Source organism: Hemitrygon akajei, chromosome 13 (assembly GCF_048418815.1).
Source record: "Hemitrygon akajei chromosome 13, sHemAka1.3, whole genome shotgun sequence".
In the NCBI taxonomy this organism is placed as follows: domain Eukaryota; kingdom Metazoa; phylum Chordata; class Chondrichthyes; order Myliobatiformes; family Dasyatidae; genus Hemitrygon; species Hemitrygon akajei.
Window position 1 is genome coordinate 99,709,576 of NC_133136.1, and position 15,879 is coordinate 99,725,454.

General features: G+C 41.4%; 1 protein-coding gene across 1 annotated transcript in view; it reads right to left on the reverse strand.

Moving 5' to 3' along the window:
- Positions 1-6,885: 6,885 nt before the first annotated feature.
- prss12 (serine protease 12) overlaps positions 6,886-15,879 on the reverse strand; it is a 144,075-nt gene continuing 135,081 nt past the window's right edge. Inside the window, exon 13 of the mRNA XM_073065160.1 lies at positions 6,886-13,149. Coding sequence (XP_072921261.1) covers positions 12,842-13,149 — 308 coding nt within the window. The 3' untranslated portion in view covers positions 6,886-12,841. The remainder of the gene's footprint in view (positions 13,150-15,879) is intronic.

Here is a 15,879-nt window from a genome sequence, read left to right on the forward strand (position 1 = left end):
TTCTCGTACCCTACCATCCTTTCCCAGTCTCACTGGAACGTACCTATGCAGAACTCCATGCAAATATCCCTTGAACATTTGCTACATTTCTTCCGTACACTTCCCTGAGAACATTTATTCCCAATTTATGCTTCCAAGTTCCTGGCTGATAGCCTCATATCTCCCCTTACTCCAATAAAATGCTTTCTTAACTTGTCTGTTCCTATTGCTCTCCAATGCTATAGTAAAGGAGATAGAACTATGATCACTAGCTCCAAAATGCTCTCCCACTGAGAGATCTGACACCTGACCAGGTTCATTTCCCAATACCAGATCAAGTACAGCCCCTCCTTTTGCAGGCTTATCTACATATTGTATCAAGAAACCTTCCTGAACACACCTAACAAAATCCACCCTATCTAAACCCCTCGCTCTAGGGAGATGCCCATTGATATTTGGGAATTTAAAATCTCCACCCATGACAACTCTGTTATTATTACACCTTTCCAGAATCTGTCTCCCTATCTGCTCCTTGATGTCCCTGTTACTATTGGGTGATCTATAAAAACACCCAATAGAGTTATTGATCCCTTCCTGTTCCTAACTTCCACACACAAAGACTCCTCACCAGTTTATGAACTGCAGTTTGCAGGAAGCACAACCGAACAGGTTTTCAAATGAAATATAAGGAGAAATGCCAGAAACACTCAGTGAGTCAGACAGCACTTTAAAAAGAGAAACAGGTAATATTTCAGGTTTTAAGACTTTTCCGCCTCCAAGAGGAACACACTTGTCATGGTTTGGAGACGTCTGCCTCAGTGACCTGGAGAGCTAAGTTGGCTGGAGTCAGGGCTTTGTGCTTTGGCTCTTGGTATGGTCACCCATACCAAACAGATCAAAGGCCAGACTAAGAGCTGTCTACTGGATCTCCTAGTTCAGGGGTTCACCTCAGGGCTAACAACCCTGACTGGTAAAACTAAACTGTTACGGAAACAGCAATCAAGGATCCTTCTACATCTGAGTGCGATGGTATTCCTGAGTCTCCACCTGGGATCTGCACGACTGCCAGTAGTGAAATCTGAGAGGAAGCTATGGACATGGCAAATGAAGCCCTGCACATGACCAGAGATGGAGGACCTTCATTCCTAAACACCAGTGACATAAAGGGCAGTAATAATAAGACCTTTTAACAAAACTATAGGGATAAGGGAAAATAATTTGCAGAATTTTAGGGAAAGAGTGAGGAGATTTAATGGATTGCTCCAAAAGCAGCTGGCACAAATTTGATGGGCTGAATGATCTCCTGAACTATCTAGAACATACTTAGAACAGTACAGCAAAAGCACAGGCCATTAGGTCCATGAAGCTTGTGCCAACCATGATACTAATTTAAACTCATTCCATCTGCCTCAGTTTATTTCCTGTTTGTGAGCTTGTCTAAATCCTTCTTAAGCATTGTGATCAAACCTAATACTACCACTTCTCTTGGCAACCATTTCAGGCACCTTCCTTTGCTTGTGTCAAAAATACCTCCCTTGTAAATCTCTGTTAAACTTCCCCAGCTTCAATTCTAATTCCAATTCCCCCTTCACCTTAAGGAATGCCATCTAGTATTTGAGATCTCCTCTCCATGAGTGAAAGAAACTCCACCTGCACTATCTTTGCCTCTCATAATCTTACATAATTCTATCAGCCTGCACACTCCAATGAAAACAGTTAAAGTTTATTTAACCTCTCCTTATTGATTTTGTTTCTCTCCACGACTAGTGGTGTGCCAAGTGGCGACCTTGCCATTTTCTTAGCATTTGTGTTTTATGAAGCTGAGTTGCAAGCTCAGCACGCAATCCTGCACAGATGGAAAGTGTGTAAGGAGCTGGCTGGATTTGAAGCCGAGCCAACTCGCCTTGAAGTCCGGTGCAGATGCCACTACACCATCAGCCAGCTGTCTCCTTACAGGTGATATACTCCAACAAGGCACCTTCCTGGTGAATTTCTGTTTGAACTTCTCCAAAGTCTCCATATCGTCCTTGTAATGTGATAGAGAAAACTGCACACGATAGTCCAAATGTGGGCTTACCAAAAGCTTATAAAATGTGGCCTTACCAGAGTTTATAAAAGCTAGCAACATTACATGCCAGGTTTTATACTCAGCAACCCAACTAATGAAAGCAAAGACACCATACCCTTTCTTCACCACCCTGTCTACCTGTTTTGCCACTTTCAGGAAACTGAAGACTAATACCCTAAGATCGATGTTCCAAAGGGGTCTGCTGTTTATTGTATTCTTTCTTATTTGATTTACCACCCAAAGTGAAACACCCCACACTTGTAAACTCCCCTCTCTTGCCTTTTTCAATAACTTGGAATAGATCCCACTAGGACCTGGGGACTTACCCACCTCAATGGTCTTCAATACTTCCTCCTTTTTACAATCAGCATACGCTTTCCCTGACTAGGCAAAACATGGAAAGATATGGACTGAAAGCAGGAAAGTAGGATTAGTGGAAGTGGAAAAAACTTCAGCACAGATATAGTGAGCCAGAGGGCCTACTTCCATGCAGTTTGACTCCAACTCAGAGTTCTGACTTGGTGCATGAAAGAACAAACAATTAACGTTTTCAGATCACTGTAAAACCAACTGCCAGTGGATGTCATTTACAGATATAGCTCAAAGCCAACGACACAGCTGACCAAGAGAAAGGGAATCAGAAGGTTGAGAAGTAGATGGATCATGGGTCATGCTCTGAACAGTGTGGCTGATTGTGGGTTGTATATGATATGTACACACATTTAATTGGGTTTTTATGTCACTGCGCTACTTCCTCCCTCTTCCTGTCACTTCCTGAGAATCAAACTTTCTTGTCAGACTTTTATGTACCATCTTACAGAATTCACAGAATTGTCAAATTTTAGAATCATAGAAATCAGTGTTTATCATGGTTGACTTAGACATAAGGAGAATGAGTGGAGAAGTCTTGAAGAACATTTGTATTAATAGGGTAGAGGTATTTGCAGCTTTACAATGTCTTAAGGTGGATAAATGTTCAGGGCATCACCAAATAAAACCTTGGACATTATGAAAACATAGAAACATAGATAAACTACAGCACAATCCAGGCCCTTCGGCCCACAATGCTGTGCCGAACACGTACTTACTTTAGAAATTACCTAGGGTTATCCATAGCCCTCTATTTTGCTAAGATTCATGTACCTATCCAGGAGTCTCTTTAAAGACCCTATCGTATCCGCCTCCAACACCGTTGCTGGCAGCCCATTCCACGCACTTACCACTCTCTGAGTAAAAAACTTACCCCTGACATCTCCTCTGTACCTACTCCCCAGCACCTTAAACCTGTGTCCTCTTGTGGCAACCATTTCAGGCCTGGGAAAAAGCCTCTGCCTATCCACATGATCAATGCCTCTCATCATCTTATACACCTCTATCAGGTCACCTCTCATCCTTCATCACTCTAAGGAGAAAAGGCCAAGTTCACTCGAACTATTCTCATAAGGAATGCACCCCAATCCAGGCAACATCCTTGTAAGTCTCCTCTGCGCCCTTTCTACAGTTTCCACATCCTTCCTGTAGTGGGGTGACCAGAACTGAGCACAGTACTCCAAGTGGGGTCTGGCCGGGGTACTATACAGTTGTAACATTACCTCTTGGCTCTTGAACTCAATCCCACGGTTCATGAAGGCCAATACACCATATGCCTTCTTAACCACACAGTCAACCTGTGCAGCTGCTTTGAGGCACTCAAAGGGCACCTCTGGACTCGGACCCCAAGATCCCTCTGATCCTCCACATTGTCAAGAGTCTTACCATTAATTCTGTATTCTGCCATCATATCTGACCTACCAAAATGAACCACCTCATACTTATCTGGGTTGAACTCCATCTGCCACTTCTCAGTCCAGTTCTGCATCCTATCAATGTCCTGCTGTAACCTCTGACAGCCCTCCACACTATCAACAACACCTCCAACCTTTGTGTCATCAGCAGACTTACTAATCCATCCCTCCACTTCCTCATCCAGGTCATTTATAAAAATCACGAAGAGAAGGGATTTAGAACACTACTGGTCACCGACCTCCATGCAGAATATGACCCGTCTAAAACCACTCTTTGCCTTCTGTGGGCAAGCCAGTTCTGGATCCCTTGGATCTCATGCCTCCTTACCTTCTTAGTAAGCCTTGCATGGGGTACCTTATCAAATGCCTTGCTGAAATCCATATACACTACACCTACTGCTCTACCATCATCAACGTGTTTAGTTAATGTGAAAGTTAGAGAAGAAATTGTGGCGGGCCTTGTTGAAGTTTCTTGCTTTATTATCAGCCACTGGTGAAGTTCCTGAGAAATGGAATGTGGCTAATATGGTTCCAGTATCGGAGGCTGATATGGAAAGTTGGAATCAAGGAATGCAGGAAGAGCTAACTAGGTGCATTTAAAATTGGCTCAGAGATAAAAAGCGAAGGGTGTTGATTAAAAGTCGTCTATCATAATGGAGAATGGTGATTAGAGGTATGCCTCTGAGGTTGGAGTTGGGACCTTTGTTATTTGCTATTTTTATAAATGATTTGGCTATGAATGGTCAAAGCCGAGCAGTAGCAAATAGATTTCAATATAGATGCATTTTGGAAAGTCAAACCTGCATAGGACTTATATTATGAATAGAATACAAGAGTAAGTTAATGGAACAGAGGGACTTAGAGTAGGAGTGTACAGTACATTGAAAGTGGTGTTACAGGTAGATGGGGTGGTGTAAAGGATGTTTATCATGCAGATCTTCATCATTCAGGGCAATGAGTGTAGGAGCTGGGCCATGATATTGTAATTACACTATCAAGAACTCTTCCTGTGCCAAACCACACCCACATTTTGGGAAATCCAGTCATCTGGTTATACTTCTACTCCCAGGATACAGGCAGAGACTAAAGACCACAGCATCAGTGGTGAGGACGAAGAAGGTATGGTCAAAGGAGGTGGAGGAAAGCTTACAGGATTGCTTTGAGTTGGTGGACTTGACAACATGCAGGGAATGAACAAATACACCACAGTTGTCACTGACTTCATCAAGACCTGTGTGGGTGAGTGCGTGCTTTCGAGAACCAAGAGCCGTGAATGAACCAGGAGATTTGTATCTGTTGAGGGCTAGATCCGTGGTGTTTAAGACTGATGAGGCAGAAATATACAAGAAGTATGACTCTATGACTCTAAGTCCAGGTATGACCTACAGAGGCTATTTAAAAGGCAAGAAAACATTTCCAATTGTGGACATATCAGCTCTGGTTGCTTCTTCCTACAAAGCGAAGCCTACAGTCTTGAACGGTTGTGTGCTTCAATTCCAGATGAGCTCAACGTTTTTTATGCATGCTTTGAAAGAGAATAAACTACCCCTGTGCGGATTCTTGCAGCATTGAGTAACCTGGTGATCTGTGTCTTAGAGGCCGATGTCAGAACATCTTGTAGGCGGATGAACTCTCATGAGGCCCTGATGGTGTACCTGATGAGGCTCTGCAAACCTGTGCCAACCAATTGGCTGGAATGCTCAAGGACATCTTCAATCTCTCACTGCTGCAGTTGGAGGTTCCCACTTGGCTCATACAATCATACCAGTGCCCAAGAAGAGCAGGATGAGCTACCTCAATGACTATCACACAGACATCTACTGTGATGAAGTGCTTTGAGAGGTTGTCATGGCCAGAATCAATGCCTGCCAAAGCAAGGATCCGGACCCGTTGCAATTTTCTTATCACCACAAGGGGTCTACAGTGGATGTGATCTCATTGGCTCTCCACTTGGCCTTGGATCACGTGGACAATAGCAGTACCTATGTTAGCAGCTATTTATTGATAACAGCTTAAACGTTCAACACAATCATATCCACAGTTCTGATCAAAACATGGGCCTCTGTAACTGGATCCTTGACTTCCTTGCAGTCTGTGTGGATTGGAAATAACATCAGCTCCTCAGTGACTAACAACACTGGTGCACCTCAAGGATGTGTGCTTAGCCCACGGCTCTACTCTCTTAACACCCATGACTGTGTGGCTAGGCACAGATCAAATGCCATCTATAAAATTTGCCATTGACACAACCATTGCTGGCAGAATTTTAGATGATGGTGAGGTGGAATACAGAAGCTAGTTGGATCAGTTGGGTGAGTGGTGTTGCAGCAACAATCTTGCACTCAAAGTCAATATGACCAAGGAATTGATTGTAAATTCAGGAAAGGGAAGTTGGGGAACAGTCACGAGTCCTCACTGAGTGATCAGAAGTGGAAAGGGTGAATAGTTTCAAATTCCTGGGTGTCAACATCTCTGAGGATCTATCCTGGGCCCAATATATTGATGCACTTAGAAAGAAAGCATAGCAGCAGTTACATTTCATTAGGAGTTTCAGGAGAATTGATATGTCATCTCACAAATTTATACAGATGTACCATGGAGAGCATTCTAATGGATTGCATCACCATCTGGCATGGAGGACACACTGCACAGGATTGAAAAAAGCTGCAGAACGTTTTAAACTCTGCCATTATGGGCACTAACCATCCCGGCATTCAGAAAGCAATGCCCCAAAAAGGCAGTGTCCATCATTAAAGACCCCCATCACTCAGGACATGCCCTCTGCTTATTGCTACCATCAAGGAGGAGGCACAGGAGCCTGAAGTCATACACTCAATATTTTAGGAACAGCTTCCTCCCCTCCACCATCAGATTTCTGAGTGGACTATGATCCATGAATACTACCTGGGGACTTCCTCTTTTTGCACTACTTACTTAACTTAATTTGCTTTTTTATATATAGAGTATACTTCTTATTGTAATTTATAGTTTTATTATTATGTACGTTGTTGTCGCGTGAATGAAATCCCCAGAGAAAACTACTGGTAGATACAAAGCAGCTTCTTTATTTGACAAAACAAGGTACAGCGGCCATCGTATGGAGACGTTTTTGGTGGAAAGGTCTGCTGGCCCAATGTGGGGCTCCATATTTTATGAGTCAAACATCAAAGGACAACTCAATATTTACAATGCCTTCTTTGAAACTACATACAAACTTCACAGCTCTTGATTCACATCCACACCACAGACATCAAAATGAATTTTAATCAGCGTTGTCTGGACTGGAATTCACAGTTTTTAGGAACCCATTGTTCAGAGCTGCACTCCAAATTAAATGCACAATACATTGTCAGACCGTGAAGGCTGGTAGCCAAAGTCAATTGTTAAATGTATATGTCCTAAACCCCAAAATCACTCTAACATATGCATTGTACTGCTGCAGCTAACCAACAAATTTCATGACACATGCCAACGATAGTGAGTGAGGCCGCATTTGGAGAACTTTGCACAATTTTGGTCATCCTGTTATAGGAAAGATGTAGTTTAATTGGAAAGAATGCAGAAAAGATTTGCAAGGATGTTGCCATGTCTAGGGGGCCCAAGTTTAATGAAGAGGCTGGCCAAGCTAGTCTTTATTCCTTGGAATTTAGGACAATGAGGGGTGACCTTACAGAGCTGTTTAAAATTGTGAGAGATATAGATAAGGCGAACACTAATACTCTAGGGTAAGAGAATCCAAAGCTAGCGGGTATAAATTTAGGTGAGAGGGTAGTAGGGAACTGAGGGGCAACAGAAGCTGTCCGGCTGCCAGAGGGAGTGATTGAGGCAGGTACAATAGTATCATTTTTAAGAAACCCTTGAATACTTAGAGGTGAGGGTCCTGGAGAGATATCAGTAGAATGCAGGAAATTAGGACTAGCTTGATGGAAAAAATATTTGGCATGGACTTGTTGGACTAAAGAGCCTGTATTCATGTTGTATTCTCTATGACTCAATGATTCAAAATGAGCAGGCCCCGTCAGTTCACCTTATCAATTGCCGATTATGTTGCTGATCTGTTAATCTTTTTCACCCTCGTTAGGCCAGTAACCCTCTTTGCTTTTCCTATCCAAATGCATTTGAAGTATAATAATCGTATCTGCTTTCACAACCTCCTCTTTCCAGATATTCACCAAACTCTGTGTGGAAAAACTTGGCTCCCCTTTAATTTTCTCCCTTCACTTAAACCTCAGTGTTGTGACTCTCCTGACCTGGGAAATAAATCTCTAACGATGTATTTTATCCATGTCCCTGGAGAATTTCATGAACCTCAATATGATCATGCCTCAGTCTCCTGCATTCAAGTGAGAATAAGCCCAATCTTTCCATTCTCTCCTCATAACTATTCCAGGCAACTTCCTGATCAAGTTCTTCTACACTCTCTCCATCCTTCCTGTAGCATACGAACTAGAACTATGTTCTGCACTCTAAGTGTGGTATAAGCAATATTTTGCATAGTTACAACATGACTTCCCAGCTCATTTAGTCAATGACTCAGCCTATGAAAGCAATCATACCAAATGCTTTCCCACTCCCTATCCATCTGTGTCTCTCTTTCAGTCTGCTTAATGGTTTTCTCTGCCTGAGAAGCATGGGGAACACCACAACTCATGATTAAAACACAAAACTCATTGAATGGAGAGGGTGCAGAAGAGGTTCACCAGGATGTTGTCTGGTTTAAGGGGGATGTGCTATCATGACAGGCTGGACAAACTTGGGTTGTTTTATCTGGAGCGTCAGAGACTGGGGTGGGGGGAGATCTGATAGAGATTTATAAGATTATGAGAGGCATAGTAGAGTAGTGATATGGACATTGTGTAGGTAGGAGGGATTAGTTTCTGAGGGTTTTTGATTTACTTTTTAGCTGGTTCAGCACAATATCGCCTTATCTATATCTCTCACAATTTTAAACAGCCCAAAGTAATTACTACACAGGGCCTCTTTCCTGTGCTGTACTGTTCTAAGGCCAATGGCTTTATCCCCCTGATCACATCAAATGCTTTGGAGCCAGATATCACCAGATGGAAATGCAGTACTTCAATGAAATCTTTGTACAGCCCAAGCAGGGTTGTGCGAACTAGGATTTTCTTCCCTGGAATGTAGAAGATTGACGGGTGACCTGATAGAGGTATGTAAGATTATGAGGAGCATAAACAAGCTGAAAACACATAGATGTAAAATGAAAGATTGTGATGGCAAGGTTCGAGAAGTTTGGATGACAAGAGACTATTTTAAATATAGTCAAAAAAGAAAAGAAAAAGATGGAGCTTAATCTGAATGTGAGGTGGTGCATTTTGAGGGATCAAATACAAGAGGAAAATACACAGTAAATGGCAGGACCCTTGGAAATATTGATGTACAGATAGATCTTAGGGTGTAACTCTATATTTCCCTAGAATAGAGGCACAAATAGATAGGGTGGAAAAGGCAGCGTATGGCATGCTTGCCTTATATGTTTGGGATATTGAGTATAGAAATTGGTAAGTCATGTTGTAGCCGTATAAAACATTGGTTAGGCAAAACTTGGAATAGTGCATGCAATTCTGGTTGCTGCATTACTCAAAGAATGTGAAGGTTCTGGAGAGGGTGCAGCCAAAGATGTTGCCTGGATTAAAGAGTATTGGTATAAGGAGAGGTTGGAGAGAATAGAATTGTTTTCTCTGGAGCACTAGAGACTGAGGGTTGATCTGTTAGAAATATATAACATTATGAGAGGGTTACTATCGATGCAATGCTCCTCAGACAGGATGAAGAGGTCAATACTCCCCAATGCCATTAGGCTTTACAATTCAACCGCCAGGACTTAAGAACTTTTTAAAAGCTATTATTAATGCTTTTTGAGATAGTGATTTAGATGCATATCATATTTTTTACTGAGTTAAGTATTGTATGTAATTATTTTTGCTACAACAAGTGTATGGGACATTGGAAAAAAAGTTGAATTTCCCCATGGGGATGAATAAAGTATCTATCTATCTATCTATCTATCTATCTATAGTCATTTCCAGGATGGAAATAACAAATATTGGGAAGCCGAGAAGAGTGCAGAGATTTGTGGCAGGACCAGTTGGATTGAGTTATGAGGAGGTGCTGAACCACTTGAGATTTAGGAGAATAAGGGGCAATCTTAGACAGGTGTATAAAATGATGAGGGCATAGACAGGGTGAACGTACAGTCTTTTTCCCAGACATGGGGAATCAAGAACTAGAGGACATAGGTTTTAAGTGAGTGAAGAGAAAGATTTAATTGAAACCTGAGGGGCAGCATTTTCATACAGAGGGTTGTCAGAATGCGGAATGATCTGCCAGAGGAAGTGGTTCGAGCAGGTACAGTAACAACATTTTAAGAGATACTAAGGCAGATACGTGGATTGGAAAGGTTCAGTGTGCTTCAGACCAATTGTGGAAAAATGAGACTAGCTTAGATGGGGATCTTCATTAGTTTAAACCAGTTGAGACAACTGTCTGTTTCCATGTTGCAAGACACTATAACTCTAAGCATAGAGAGCAGGTGAAAGTTTAAAGAAGATCTGTGAGGTAAGATTTTACAAGGAGGATGTTAGAAGCCTGGAATATGCTGTGAAGGGAAGTGGTAGAAGCATTCTTCTATTCTCACTTCTTCCCTTTTCCATCAGGCAGAAGAAACAAAAACCTGAAAGCACAAACCACGAGGCACAAGGGCAGCTTCTACCCTGCTGTTAGAAGTCTATTGAATGGTTCAAGATTCGAGATTGTTTAATGTCATTTCCCACACACTTGTAAAGGAGAACAAAGTAATTACTACACCTGCTCCCGTGCAGCAGAAACAAAATCATAATAAGATAAAGAACATAATAAAAAAAGCACAATAAACATAAATATATAAGATAGATTATATGTCCATAAGACCCAGGAGTGTCTACATAAGGTGACTGACAGGAAGTGATAAAGTAGTGGTGGTTGGGGTATGGAAGGGAGGTTGATGTGTGGAGGTGTTGATCAGCCTTACTGCTTAGGGAAACTAACTGTATTTGAGTCTAATACTCCTGGCATGGACACTATGTTGCCTCCTCCCTGATGGGAGCAGGGCAAACAGTCCATGAGCCGGTGGGTGGGATCCTCATGATGCCACTGGCCCTTTTTCCAGTACTGTGTAAATAGATCCTTGATGGTGGTTAGACTGACGCCAGTGACGCATTGAGCAGTTTTGACTACCTATTGTAGAGGCTTCCTGTTTGCCGTAGTGTAGTTTCCATACCATGTAGTGATACAGCTTGTTAGGATGCTCTCTACTGTGTATCTGTAGAATGATGTGGGTACTGATGTGATAGTCCAACCTCTTCAGAAAGTCGAAGCATTGGTGAGCTTTCCTGGTTGTGTAGGATGTGTTCTGGGACCATGAGAGGTTGTGTGAGGTGTGCACTCCCAGGAGTTTGAAACTGCTCATAGTTTCCACTGACAATGCAAAGGGGGGTGTGAGCTCTTCTCAAGTTCCCTTTGATGATAATACGGAATCTTGATTTCTCAATCTACCTCATAATGACTTTGCTCCTTACTGATTACCTGCCCTGCACTTTCTCCACAGATGTTGCACTTTATTTTGTTTTGTCTTGTTCTACCTTTATACTGTGTACTGACCTGTTCTGTATAAACAGTATGCAAGGCAAGCTGTTCAGTACATGTGACAATAATAAACCATTTCCAAAGCAGATATGATTGCAATGCTGAGAGAAACATTTAGATTGACACATGAATAGGCAGGGAATGAAGGGCTACGGATCTTCTGCAGCAAATGGAATTAGTTTGGTCAGCACATCCATTGTAGGCTGAAGTGGCTCTTCCGGTACAGTTCTGTTCTCTATTCTATGTGGTAATTGAGTAAGTGGAAAAAATAGATTCACTTGGCTGAAGGATTTAGTGATGCATTTGTTTTAAATAACAATCCAACAAATTCTATTGCCATTTTTCCAATACTACCTCACACTTTTATTGAATTCACTACCTTAGGGTTACTAGCCCTGTATTAAAAGTATTACACTGCATCACCAAATTTTTACAGGCTGCTTAAATCCATTTTTAACTTGCCATATTTCATTTGTTCAGCTGTGGTGTGATGCGTACTGAATTAGCTCAATATAAATGGATATTGAACTGTTGGCTGCTTCTTTCTCCATCAAACTCATGACGAAGACAGCTGGATGACGACAGCTGAGAAAGCATAATTATAGCAAGCAGTTTAAAAACAAGTTTACACAGATTTTCATTTAATCAACAATACTTCAGGGCTAGCAAGACTGAATACCCCAGTTCATGTTGGTTCCCAAATTTTTGTCCATTCCAATTTGTGCTTTCAGTTAAACTGAAAACAATGAAACCTTATAAAAGCTAGTGCAATTCTCACAAGTTAGTTTGGATAGAAACGCTGTTACCATTGTATGAAAAGGGAGTATTAACACTGTTCTACAACTCCCCCGTTTACCTGTTGACTTAGAGCCTGGATGAAGTGATCTTTATAAGAAAGGTAAGTTTTGTGCATACTGAGTGTGCTTGTCCTAGCACAGCTGACACGATGCATCTGTATCCCACAACAGGGCACCACTGAATGGCCAAAACATGAAGGAGTATAAATAAACAAGTATTTTCAACAGAGTTCCTAGTCCAGCAGAATAGAAACCGCTAGATCAGAAAGAAATTCAAAATGTCTCTGCATTTTATATTGTGCAAAATATTTGCAGCAAGATCAAATCTCCTATAAGATGCTTCAGCCCTTTAAATGATGGACAGAATTACCATCGTTTTCTCCAATTCTGTTATTGCTCGGTAACTTATGGAAGTACCACATTGAGGTTGTTTCTCTTGGTCCTTGAATTCCTGAAATACCCCTTTTGCTAGAGAGTGAATCTGTAGGGTTCCTTCACAGGGAAGGAGATGGAGAACAAGGGATGTGTGATGCTCCTTCAGCAGTCTGCGCCAGTCTTCTGATCCCAACTCCTTATAGGTTAGTCATACGTTCAATCCAAGGCACAAAAGCAGAGACTCTGGTGTAGACACCTGGGGTTTCCTTTATACCACAGCCATGTCCCCAAGAGGTCACACCAAACACTACCCAGCGACCTCCTGCTCTCTCACACATCAGTGGTCCGCCACTATCTCCTTGACAGCTGTCTACTCGTTTGTGGTCCAGTAAGTTTCCGGCACAGAGCATCCTGCCAGTGAACCTCTGCCTGTAGCGCCCCTCACAATGCCTTTTGGGAAGCAATGGGATGGCAGCCTGCTGCAGGGTCTTTGAATACGCTCTTCCTGCAGCAGAGACAGAAAGTCGTTATTGCTCTTGTGAAATTTTTGATACACCACTCTACAATTTAATGCAATGTCTGAACACACCTACCATGCAAGATAAAAGGAAGCCATTTGGCCCATTTAATATATAAAACCTACAACTTGTAGAGGCGTGAAAAGAAATAGCATTTTGAATTCACAATTTTCAATAATATCTAAAGCATGGAGCTGCACGCTCAAATCTCCAATAACTAACAACAAAGCAGAACAGCCAGTCTAAGCTCACATATGAAGGGGCCTGGTTACTTTAGTTATATTGTTATATAACAGATTGCAGTGAACTTCCTTGCTCATGTGAAGCTCACAAACAGTATATGTTGCAATAATAAATAAAACAATAAATGGAGAAACAAGTACAATTGCAACAGGGTGTAAAGCAGTGTAAAAAATGCAAACATACAATGAGCCAGCAATGTTTGCACATATTTTCCAGCTGGAATGATAAAGGCTAATATAAGCAGGTGTTTGGGGCTTTCACCTCAAATAGGCAGAAGTGAAAGTTGGGAACAACAGTATCTTTTTCTGCACTCTTACCTAAAATTAGAATGCCCTAAATACAGTTGACCCCAAGCTGTTTTCAGGATAATCAAGGTTTAAAGGTTCAAACCTTTAAACCTTTAAAGGTTCAAATGCTGAAGCTCTTTAAAAAAAAGGATGTGCTACCAAAATTTTCCATGAAAGCTACACAATTGCAAGTAGGGATGACAGAATGAATTATGTTTGAGTTCCATTACATGTGCTAAGGTTTGGATAAAGTCCTTGTCTGATCAATTTCTTTTCTACCCAATTGCTTCTAATGTATTTGCCTGGATCTTTTTTTGGAGCCTCTGCATGCAATGTAACAGTGTCAAATTTAAATCTTTTTCACTGGTGAGCACTCTGGCGTTCAGATAAATAAGGTCCCATGACTGAGTTGGGCCCAGTTGTACCAGTACTGGGGTCAATTCCTATATCTATCTGGCAAGTGCACATGTAATCCAAATTCACCCCCACAGTGCGTGAATATTCATCTTTTACCAAGGATGAGCCACGGTCAGTGGGAGGAGCCACAGGAGCAGTCAGCAAGGGGGGCGTGTCCAGACAGGTATACGTAGTTCACCACAGCACTACCTGCTCCCCCACCTATCCTCCTATTGTCTGCAAACTTGGCTACAAAGCCATCATTTCTGCAATCCAAATCATTGACATATAACATAGAAAGACTCAGTCCCAACGTAAACTCCTGTGAATACCACTAGTCAGCAACAGCCAACCAGAAAAGGCTCCCTTTATTCTCATTCTATGACCACAGTCTATCAAACAACGCTTTATCCATGTGAATATATCTCCTGTAATACTGTGGGTTCTTTGTTTGTTAAGTAGCCTCACGTGTGGCCCCTTGTCAAAGGCCTTCTGAAAATCCAAGCACAGAACATCTGCCGATGGAGACTGATGGAGATGCTGTTGCCAATCCAAACTGATTGGTTCTGCAAGTAGGGAAATTAAGGATCCAACTGCAGAAAGAGATATTGAGATCAAGGTCTTGAAGCTTATTGATTTGTTTTGAGGGGTGATAATATTGAATGCTGAGCTGTAGGCAATAAAGAGCAATTTGATGTTTGCATCTTTGCTGTTCAGATTTTCCAGTAAAGAGCCAAAACAGCATTTAGACATGGATAAAAATGATTAGACCCAACCATCGTTTCTTTGATACCCCTCAAACTAAATTGGCAATTTTGTCCACATGTTACTATAAATTCTATTCCAGAAGTATATTTGATAATCTAGTTCATACAACTCATTTACATATTAGAGACTGAGCAAGTGCATAATGATTTATGAGTTTTGCAGTACTATGAATATACACAAGTTCAGAGTGTAAACCAACATTAATATTAGTCAAAGAGAATGTACTTTTGCAAGAGTGATTAGAAGACATGGCATACACTCAGTGACCACTTTATTAGGTACATAGGGTACTTAATAAAGTGACAACTAAGTGAATATACAAATACGTCACTGAATGATTTGAGTATACATGAGTATATGCTTAATACACGTATTATTGCAATGTACTTATTAGTGTTTGTGTGAATACGTTTCTTCTCCAGTTAAATCAGTAACTGTGAAGAAGTATTCGATAAAGTATTGTGCTGACAACATGAAATGGGATGGTCCGAACCATCAGACTAAGAATGCAATGGAGAACAATAACTAAAATGATGACAGTGAATAAAAGGAATAAAATGAAAGTGTGTTGGATTGAGGCAGGAATCACAGGTATAAACATGTTTGTGGTCCAACCTGAATTTTACACAGGCATGTATTGATCTTCTGACCCCATGCATCACAAACTTCACCAACCAATTTGCTGATCTAATGTGAGTCCCCTACAACCACCAACCCCCAACTAACAACCTGACCCAAACTACTACTGATGTGCCCAGAACCCCATCTATTCCCAACAATAACACCTGAACTCTCTAATTACCCATCAGCATTGACACTTCCATTCTGATTATAAATTTCCCAGCCTTCACTTCTCTATGAAATCCTGGACACAACCATGACTCAGGCATTAAACATACAGTATATATGATAAATCATAATGCAGTATGCCATCAACGTATGTCTGTAATTTGTCCAGCTTCACACCAATATACCTCATTGAACCAAAGAAATGCCTCTGGCCCTGGGTAGGAGAGGATTTTT